At 40.9% G+C, this 10,514-nt stretch overlaps 1 protein-coding gene across 1 annotated transcript in view; it reads left to right on the top strand.

Moving 5' to 3' along the window:
• The first annotated feature begins 417 nt into the window (after positions 1-417).
• The window catches only part of PCSK2 (proprotein convertase subtilisin/kexin type 2), a 114,912-nt gene continuing 104,815 nt past the window's right edge, over positions 418-10,514 (top strand). Inside the window, exon 1 of the mRNA XM_007428284.4 lies at positions 418-928. Within this exon, the coding sequence (XP_007428346.1) occupies positions 746-928 (183 nt within the window). The 5' untranslated portion in view covers positions 418-745. The remainder of the gene's footprint in view (positions 929-10,514) is intronic.

Raw genomic sequence — 10,514 nt, 5'->3', positions numbered from 1 at the left:
CTAACAGAGCCGAATTTCAGATACATCTAAGCGGGGAGCCAAACGAGCATGTGATTTCAGGAGGTAGTAGGAATCCTGGAGGAATGTGTTCCTGATCATGGGGCCGGCAGCCCTCCGGGGGATGTGGACGGACCGGGCGTCTCGCCTTTCAGCCTTGCCTCTAGTTCCACAAAATCCAGAGAAGTCGGCCGCGGATTGGAGGAGCTCCCTCTTCTCCTCCCTCCCGGACTTTTCCTCTGCTTCGCTCCCGCTTTGAGAAATGGAGGAATTCTCCAGGGTGCTGAATCAGTTAAGCGCGGCCAGGCTTGCCTCTGCTCCGCGCAAGCCATTCTCCCTCCCCGCCCCCCCGCCCCAGCCAGCTGAAGAGGGCGTCCTGCTACGAGGCAGAAGGAGGATCGCCCTCTCTCTTGCCTCCAAGTGATTGGCAGCCCTGCGGCCTCACTTCGCTTTCTTTTCGCCGTCGCGCTGTATTATAGATGAGGAGGAGCTGAAAAATGCAGATCTGGCATCACACGCACACGCACCCATCGGAATAATTCCGCGAGCTGCCAGCCCATCGGATTCCCCTCTTCTCGCGGCTGAGAGACACTAAAGCGGAGCACCGCTTAACTGGTTGTCTGCAGCTTGCCGGCTCACCGGTCCCCCGTCCACCTCAGCCTACAGTATCCGTGTTCTCCTTTGCTCATCTTTATTCCCGTTATCGAGCCCACGAACATTGCCTTGCACTCCCTGTCCGAAAAAAGCCATGAAGACAGGCACTGTTCCATGCTGCAAGATAGCTGGCCTCTTTTTACTGGGGTTCCTTCGTTTTGCCTCTGCATCTCAAAGGACCACCTACACCAATCATTTTTTCGTTGAGTTTCACAAGGGGGGAGAAGCAGAAGCCAAGCAACTTGCTGCAGAATACGGCTTTAATGGGGTCAGGAAGGTAAGTTGCCCTTTCTCCTCTCTTTCTCTCTCCCCAGACCATTTAGTTGTGCATGATGTTTATGAATTTGTTCTGCAAAGTTGGCATGATCTGTGTCTGCATTTTACTGCTCAGGAAGGGGGATTAGAGAAAAAGAGTTCTTTGAAACTCTTGTTAGAGATTGATTGTTCCTAATCTAAATGGCTCTTCCTATATATTTTTAGCACCGTTTTTTGGGAGGAGAGTTCGCTATGCTTGTAGCTACAACAGTTTACATGATTCATTCCTTGAAGCTCACACTTTATCATGTTCACTAAGTTAGAAGCAATAAAGAGATCCTCACAGATGATTCTTTTGCTTCTTTGACTTTTAAGGTTTGGAAAGTCAATGTGCAAAGACCTCATTGGAAAAATGGCACAATGTTTTAATCAGTTGTTTTGGGTTTTTTTTAATCACACTATAATTAGATTTTTCCTCTACTGATTAGTTTGGTGCCAGTGGACCCACACATCTGTATTCACCAGTCTTCCTCTCCAGCTGGTATATTTGCAGCAAGAAAGGGTCAATTGCAATAGTCAATGTTGATGGCCAGAACTCTCTCTTTGTTCAAGAACCTCTTCGAGCTTGCACTTGGGAACCTGAGGCTGAGTCTGCCTTTAGCTTTCCTTGTTGTTTCAAACAATTTCTGTTCTGTACTCTCGTGGAAACAGAAAACATGTGTCTGCAACAACTAATTAATGTTCTTTAATTGTAACCAAGTATCCATGCACACTAAAATATAGTGCAGGTAATATATTGTACCAACTTTATACACAGAGTTGAAATTAAACTATGATGTCGAAGAGCAGTGAGGGATCGGAAGACAAGATAAGCTGCTTATGGTATCATTGCACATTAGTCACAAATGACTCCAACATGCCTTTAAAAGATTTCCTTTCTGTATCTCAGAATGAAAACAAGCACTGTCTCCATGTCAAGAAACAAATGTATTCCATTTAGTTAAACAAGAATAATGGAATGCTTGGTCTTATGTAATGCTTCTACAGGATTGGTGAAGTCCTTATAAATATAATACAAGCACCCACCAAAGATGTACCTAGTATGAACCAACCTCATCATACCCTCTCAATGCCCCCCCCTCCCCCAGCAATTATGCAAGAAGGACCTGATTTCCACTGCAGGCAATGAGTTTCTCCCTATTCATTTCAATGGGAATTAGGTCCCAAAAACATGTCTGGAGAGTGGGAGGTTGTTAAAAAGTAAAGAGCATCCATAATGCCTATTTAACCTAGGAGTATTTTAGCCAGTGTGGCCTCACTAGGACAGAGGAGACATTAAAAAATGGAGGAAAAACCAGTGACCTCTGGTTTAATTCCACAGCTGTCCGATAGATTTGATATTTCTGAAATTTCCTGTTTGATGAGGCAGTGCCATTGAGGCATTGCTAGAAATCTGGGGAAGGGAATTTACAGGCAAGTATCTATTTGTAAAACCCAAACTTCTTTGGTAAAGAAGTTTAGTTCTTAATGTATCTTCTAATTTCTTCCCAGATTCCCTCTCTTCCACTCTTTTTTCCCTTCTTGATTTTGAGGGATGGCTTTTTGCTAGGCCTACTTTTCTTCAATTGTTTTCTCCCTTCATGTGATCACTTCTTTTCTGCCCATCAAATGGACAGAAGTAGGAGCAGGGCAGAAATGTTCATGACAAGAATACGTAGGGACCAATGAACACTTGGGTGTTGAATGAGATCCAGATTATGCCTGCACACATATTAAAAGGGTGTAACCCCAAAAGAATTCTATTTTTCCCCCCTATATGCCTTACTAGAAGGATCTGGGTGTGAGTTCATTTCCTTCTATTGTTACTAGCAGGAGCTTATCTGAGCATCATTTCCTCTTTGTAGAGGGAATGAAACAAGATGGTTTATTTTTATACACAACTTAGGCTCCAAATTCCATGTAGAATAAGCTCTGCTAAACTTAAGGAAAATTACTTCTGAGTAGAGATATGCAAGTTGTATATTAATCAGCAAGGTTAAAAACAAACTAACCACCACCACCAGAGGTGGCTAGCAAATCCATCATGATGTACTATATGACTATTCTTAGCAATACTATTGTTATAACTATTGGCATGCAATAACAACCTTTTATAATTGCATAAGTCTTACTGAGTTCAGTGACTCTTACTCTTAGCTGATGAGTACAGAATCACAGGCCTACTTTCCTACTGTTCCCACATGAGCAACAGGGAATTTAAAGCAATCCTATGGAAACTAAATCAATAGGGGAGGGGTTTTTGCCTTCCTTCCTTTCCTTGCATATCATATTTCAGGGAAGAAGAAAACAACCTCTCCATTATTTATAAGACATATCCTTCATTTTCCATTGGCTCCAGCTCTGCGCAAGACAAAATTCAGCAGCAAGTCCTTGGTTTCTCCTTTCCATAAGCAGCAACTCCGATGCTTTCCCTGAGCTGCTTTGCTCACAGTAAACATTTTTATTAAGTTCTTATAGAAAGGGCTTCCAGCAGTCAATGTTACTAGGATCATTGTTAGGGAAAACTCCCCTGGCAGGATGATTTTCCCCACCAGTATGAATTTAACTGAATTATTTTGCTTTCTCCATATCCATCATCATGATGGGGAGCTCATGGTGGAGAAGCAGGGGGAAGAATCCAGACAATTTCCAAAATTGCCTGTAATTGACTGATTCTGTTTCTCATTGTACATGATATAGATTTTAATGGGAATGAGTAAAGAATAGAGATGTAAGAGATACTTCAAAAATAAAAACAATAACTTCCTAGGAAAAAGGAGGATATGGGTTAAATTTCAGTTAATAATTCTTCCCAGAAAAAGTTGTGCTAACTCAATAATTTGCAACTTTGATCTCATTTTTTTCAAATTCATGTTTGTTTGGAATTTTTAAAATGGCCTCATATAGGAGTGGTATTGGGTTGCTTCTAGCACAGTGTTTTCTGTCAGTGAAAGGATAATGTGTGCCTACTTTTCTTTCTGGCACACTACAGCCAGCTAGTTTAATTTTTTTTCCCCTGAAACTGCACATCCTCTCCCATCCCCCAGCCATGGAATGATCCATAGTTAACCTGGGAGAGAAATTGTTTACACTAGTATTTACTCCCACATGGTTATTTGGGGGATTTCTCATTATCTCAGAATACTTCCCCCCCCCCATGTAAACATATGTGCAGACTTTACATCTCAGAATCTGTAGACCCACAGGAAAACAGTTACATAATTAATGATGCTTTTTTCGTGTATGCGTTATCTGTTGGGATTTGAGCTCATCTGAAGGACTGAAGGTGGATGATAGATACTGTTTATTATAAAGGGGATGGAATCATCACCATTAAAACAACACTAACAAACCATGATCATGTGATGAAATTGGGGAACTATAAAGTGCAAGGAGAAAATGAAGAACACACAATACAAACCAACAGCCAGGACTTGGGCAAAACATGAAATAGTTGTACCACAAACCTATTCAACTCCTTTAGTCTATCACCAAGTCAATATGCCTTTTCATCTCCAAAGAGATGCCTCTTTCTTATAGGGAGCTGTTTCTGTAGCTCCCTGTTGGAATAAATATCCAGGGCATTAACCAGTTCTCAGGAAGGCAAATGCGATAGTAGTTTACAGAGAGTCGAGACCTGAACTACAGTAAGTCTGCTCTTGAAAACCTGGGAGGAGGTGGGCTGGGCCACGATAAAAATCACATTTGCTTGAATTCAATTGATTAATTAACTGTAATACAAACAAAAAACAGTTAAGTAACTGGAATTAATACAATGACTTCCCATATATGTAATCATTTCCCCCATCTGTCACATTCAAAATGACAATCTTCAGGCAACTTTTGATAGGAATCTGAGGAAGGCGTGAGGAGCCTACCATAGACCTGGGGCCACTAGTTGTACAACCCCTCTCCTTAAATACATGTGTATGAATGAGCACAAGATGCCCTCAAACATATCCCCAGGACATTTGTGCCCTAAAAAAACAATATTGTACACTCCCCCAAATAGTACATGAATAACAGTTTCTACAGCATGAATCCAGTGCTTGCTGGAATATGTGGAAACCACAAAGGAAAAGCAGACAGCCATATGTCATCCAGTACATTTCCCTGACTTCTTCATCTGGAGCACATTAGTGAGGCTTCACCCAGCTTCTCTTCCAATTCTTGCCACGGTGCAGTTGGATTCTAGAAAAACAGGCTTTGAAATTGCTACAGGAGCCAATATATTCAGCTTGCAAGCATCAGAATAAACACATTGCTCCTTTGGACATTTTTCCTATTAGTGTACAGAAAAATAATGCTGCTTTTTTCCATAGTAAAACCCCCAAACTGTGGTTCCTGGAATATATTGGTGTGAGTAAATGCTACTACGTTGATAATGGTCTATTCCTGGATGAATTACTGTGCTTTCACACAGCCACTCTTTTCACGCCCCAAACTTTCCTAAAGCAATTTGCAAGGTTCTATAGTTATTCTCATGGAAACTATCCTTACAACGTGAGAACTTCTCATGTGTTGACCAGCATGCTTTCTTGTTGATCAGTATGGAAGGGCAAAAATCAGCAGCCAGCCACCCCCCTGCCCCTCCATGCTAATTTTGCACAGCATTTATCTCTTTAAATAGCCAGACCCACTTGAGGGGTTTACTCACTTTAAAAAAACTGGTGAAAAGATGTGGTGGTTCCTTAATCTCAGTGAGGAGGAGGAATTGCTAAGGACCTAAGAGACAGGATGAGGCAAGAGTTCTCATCAGTGGGAAACCATCTGCCTCCAAGATCCAGATCTTTAGCAACAGAGGGCATTCACAATGATTCCTCCTGAACCATGCTGTGTTGAAAATTAATAGACCCCATTCTTCAATAGTGATGCCACATGCAATCATACTGACACAGAGCCAATCACAAATAGTGTTGGTTGTCACCTTTAAAGCCCTTCATGGCTTGGGGCCAGATTATTTGAAGGACTGCCTTTTCCCAGTTTCATCTGCCCGACCCACCAGATCAGGGAGGCAGGGTATGTTAGGGGTCCCCTCTATTAAGGAAGTCTATCTACTGGGACCGAGAAGAAGGCTCCCTTCCTGTGGAATGTCATCCCCACAGAGATAAGACTGGCCGCCACCTTGATGCTCTTCTGCAAGATCCTGAAGACATGGTTTTGCCAGTGGGCCTGGGGATCCCAGGTCAACCCAGAGCCCATCAAATGGCTAGTGTAAATGTACTGTTGTTGCCAGGGGGTTAATCCACTGCAAATCAAAGCATTTGTGAAACTGTCCACTTTTACTGGGATAAAAAAATGAGATGACTACTAGAAGGCAGCAAAGAATCTATGTTTTCTGTATCATTTTGCTACCATTTAGTGATCATGTGGATTTTTGTAGCCCTAATTTTACAGTTTATGAACATCAATTCAAGACAGGATATCCCAGCGATTCTCAAATTCTTCAATATGGCAAGAATTTGAGAATGATAAATGAATATGTGACACACACACACACACACACACACACACACACTTTCGATGAATAAAACTAAGGATATCACTGATGTTAGGGTTGGGCAATAACTAAATATACCACATTTCATAATTACATTTTAACCTATACAACACAGATGTTCTCAGTCTTTGTGATACAGCCACTGTCCCCTGCAAGCTTGTGCAGGTGTAATGAGAATCAAAACCCTGAGCAGGTATGGAGAATACTTAAAATATTCCAAATGGGCCTACCAACTGCCAAAAGTTGGGAAGCCATTCTACTAAATTTTCTTTTGTGCACCTGAGAATTCATCTCATTGTAGCTAAGACTCATTATTCCCTCCCTCCCCTCCCCTCCCCTCCCCTCCCCTCCCCTCCCCCCCTTCCTCCCTCCCTCCCTCCCTCCCTCCCTCCCTCCCTCCCTTCCTTCCTTCCTTCCTTCCTTCCTTCCTTCCTTCCTTCCTTCCTTCCTTCCTTCCTTCCTTCCTTCTTATTTTTGTACTCTTGCAGGTATGTCTGATTCTGGGAAAATGTTTTGGCTCCTTAATGTCAAAAAGGATGAATTATAACACATCTGAGAGAAATGAATCTTATTCACAAAAAAACACAAAGGCAATATAATAAGAAGTAATTATTTAGCATGATTCACTCTGTTCTAATTAAAAAAAAGTAGAGAGGGAACACTTGTGAACATTTTAGCTGCAAAATAATTTTTTGCTAATTGCTAAAAGAATCTCAGTTGTTAAAACAGATTGCTATGTGTTAATATGCTTATGCTTGCCTTCTTCCAACATATAGCTGCCAACGTTGCATGTTTGGATATGTATTTTTAGCCAGGTTAAATCACATAAAAGGCTTTTTAGTATCAGGAATGCCATCAGGGTAGGACCAAGGCAGAGGTTCAGAGCCCTCTGAAAAATGAGCAGGAAGGTCCCCAAACATAAACCTTACCTCATTTTCAGGCTGGTAAAACAGCACACTGCACATTCATGCTAACACTAGTCCCCTCCCCTCACTGCTTAATTGCATTATCATTTGGTGTGCTGCTTTTTGAACATGAATCAAGCATCTTTGGGGATAGGTAATATAGCCTGAGGCTGGAAAGATTTAGGACTCTGCTTATTTGGCATCAAGCTTTCAGGCTGCACTCCCTGGAATGAAAATGAGAATACTTGAAAAACAAGGTACATCTTGTCTGGGCTTCCTTTCCTACTACATGCCAGTCAGATGCTTTTGAGAACTTACAAACAAGGTAGGAAAGTGATCGTCTTCCTTTTACATATATTCCCACACATCCATTGTTTGCTCCTCAGCAACTGAGAGTCAGATGTACCTTGTCCTAGAACATAGAGGATCCATTTAGTCATCATGGCTAATAACCACTGATAGCTCAGTCTCTTCTCTGGTTTGATCTCCTCTCCTCCTGCATTTTAAAGTCATATAAGCCAATGATCCTCACGGCATCTTGTGGCAGAGAATTCCACAAATCAATGTAAATTGCATGGAGAAGAGCTTCCTTTTTGTCCATCCTGAAACTCTTCTCATTTTAGGAACAATGCTTGATAAACAGTCCTTGGAACGTTCCAAACTATGCTTGGATGGAATTATGAATTATGACTTGGCACTGCTTGCCTCAGCCTGGTGCCCCCTAGTTCATAAGCAGGAGGCAGCTATTGTCCATCTGTCCTGCTTGCAAGTTTCCCATAGGTATCTGGTTAGCCATTGTTGGAACCAAATGCTCAAAGAGATGAGCTTTTGGAACACCTGGCTAACAGTCTTCTTATGGGCACATCTAAGATGTAGGACTGCAAGTCTGTAGAAATCCTGCCCACTGGGATGCTTCTACTTCATTTTGGACATTTCTTCACAGAATAGCAATGCAGAAGGAAATGCAGAAATATTTAGCATGTATTCCATTTTTATGGATTACATTCACATGTAAGTAATTCAGTTATTTAAATATTTATGATGCTTGGCAGATGAAATACCTGGGGCTTTGCCCTTAAGAAATGAGTCAAGGATCTTTTTTCTCACTTTCCTCCTCCTGCTTCCTTCTTTAGTGTTGTCACTCTAAAATAAAAATAAAAGTAATAATAACAATTTAATTGGATGGATGGATGGATGGATGGATGGATGGATGGATGGATGGATATATACAGACAAAGCACTATTCAAAGGTCAATGGTTCCTGTAGGAAAATTAATTAAAAGGATCTGTTTATTTTATTCAATTGATGTAATAAAGGAGTGGTACTTTATCAGCAAGCACAAGATTAACCTCAATTTACATGAGCAATAAATAGCTGTCATTTATTAATTGGTATTAACTACCACTCAGTGCCTTTGTTTAATAGAGGCATGGGTGGACAATGCTTTGCCACTAAACTTTGCCCTTACTCTGAACTGGGAGGCCTTAGATATTTATGTCAGGTGGAGGGCACCCTTGGTCTTTCTTCTTTTTACCCATGACTTCTACTATATCTCTGTAAATTAAGAACAACTATAAATTACAACTTTAGACGTACCTTGTTTTATGTTATAGATGTTAATTCCATTGCTTTACTGTTGTTATTTTATGTTAGTTAAATATCAACATTGAATGAAAATTGGCTCCTTACTCTTATATGCCCATTACTGGAAGGACAAATTGGGTGGGGGGTGGAGATAATAAAGACCCAACACTAGCACCAACCTTGCCGTTTTAAAATTCCAACAAAAATCCTTCATAAATGTAGTTTCCACAAAAAGCAACAAAAAACAAAAAAAGCAATTGGCAACAATTGGTAACTAACAATGCTAGCCTATGCCATCTTTCCATACCTTAACAGTGCTGTTGGAATTATTCTCTTACATTAATGTAAGTAAGGAATGTTCACATACCACAGAACCATCACTGCAAATGGATTTTTAGTGAATTGTGAAAATGGAGTTTGTACACTCAGAATCAACTGTAAGCCAACTACGTCCACTTCCACAGTTCCAGAAAGTCTAGGAAGAAAAAGAGGTGCTGTTTTCCAGCTCAAGTGTTGTGATGAATATAGGCCTTGGTGGGTTAAAAGAATTGCCATGAATATTTATGTAAAAGTTTTATTCATCCCAGAATGAAAAAGGGGTACATGTATAAATAATGCTTATCGTGTCTTTGAGAATTAAAGCAAGAGGAACTAGCTATAGCTGTCTATCTTGTCCCCCTCCAAGACTGGAAAGAGGGCTCCAAAATCACAAGGGAAATCTGGTGCCAGAAACTCTCTCCTTTCCCCTTGCCAGCCTCTAAAGCCAGTTCTTTCTAACACTGCCCAAAGGGGAAGGAACTGTAGGATTGCAACCAGGATTCCAAGATCTGTTCCTCCCTAGCCTTTCAGTGTGCTTCCTAATCAGACATTATCTACACCAGCCTTGGAACTGATCTAGATTTATTTTCCTTTCCCACTGAAACTCCCTGGCCTATTAAAAGGGAATTTGGTTCAGAAATGAATAGGGTATATGAAACAGGAATGCTCTTTTCCTGCCAGAAGGAACCCTACTGAGTACTGGATGTTGTAAAACCACCAATATCTCACTATACAATGCATGTCACAAAAGGCACAGAGACACATAGGAAGCCAGAGGAGAACTTAACAATCTCTTTCTAATAAAAACAGAAAAGAAGAGATGGCGTTCTGATAGAACCTTTAGCTAGTGATTAAAGTAGATAATGTGCTTATCAAGAGATATGTTTTAAAAGCTATACTGGATAAGTGACTGTTTAACAACTGCCCTGAAGTAGAATTACAGACATCAGAATTGTTGATATTAGCCTGAGATTTTCCAGTTAATCTTATTCACTGAAATCCATTCAACCCAAGAAGACTTAGCTTCCAAAGAGGTGACTTAGGGAATCTACTTCCTCATGTTCTCAAGTCAAGCACAGTTCCATGAAATATCCTTCTGTTTGCCTGATTCTGATCCATGCTTTACATCTGATTCATCCAGTAAAGAGAATTGATTTCTCAGTACCACAGCACTTTCTGTACCAGCCTTGGTACCACCATCATATCCTCAAGGGTATAGGCAGTCCAAAATCCTAAGGAATTCTAAATGTTTTAGAATTGT

Source organism: Python bivittatus, unplaced genomic scaffold (assembly GCF_059951505.1).
Source record: "Python bivittatus isolate LINGU-HERP-01145 unplaced genomic scaffold, Pbiv_v1 ctg000020_np1212, whole genome shotgun sequence".
Taxonomy (NCBI): Eukaryota; Metazoa; Chordata; class Lepidosauria; order Squamata; family Pythonidae; genus Python; species Python bivittatus.
Note: the sequence above shows the minus strand (reverse complement) of the source record. Positions and strands in the feature narration are given on the sequence as shown.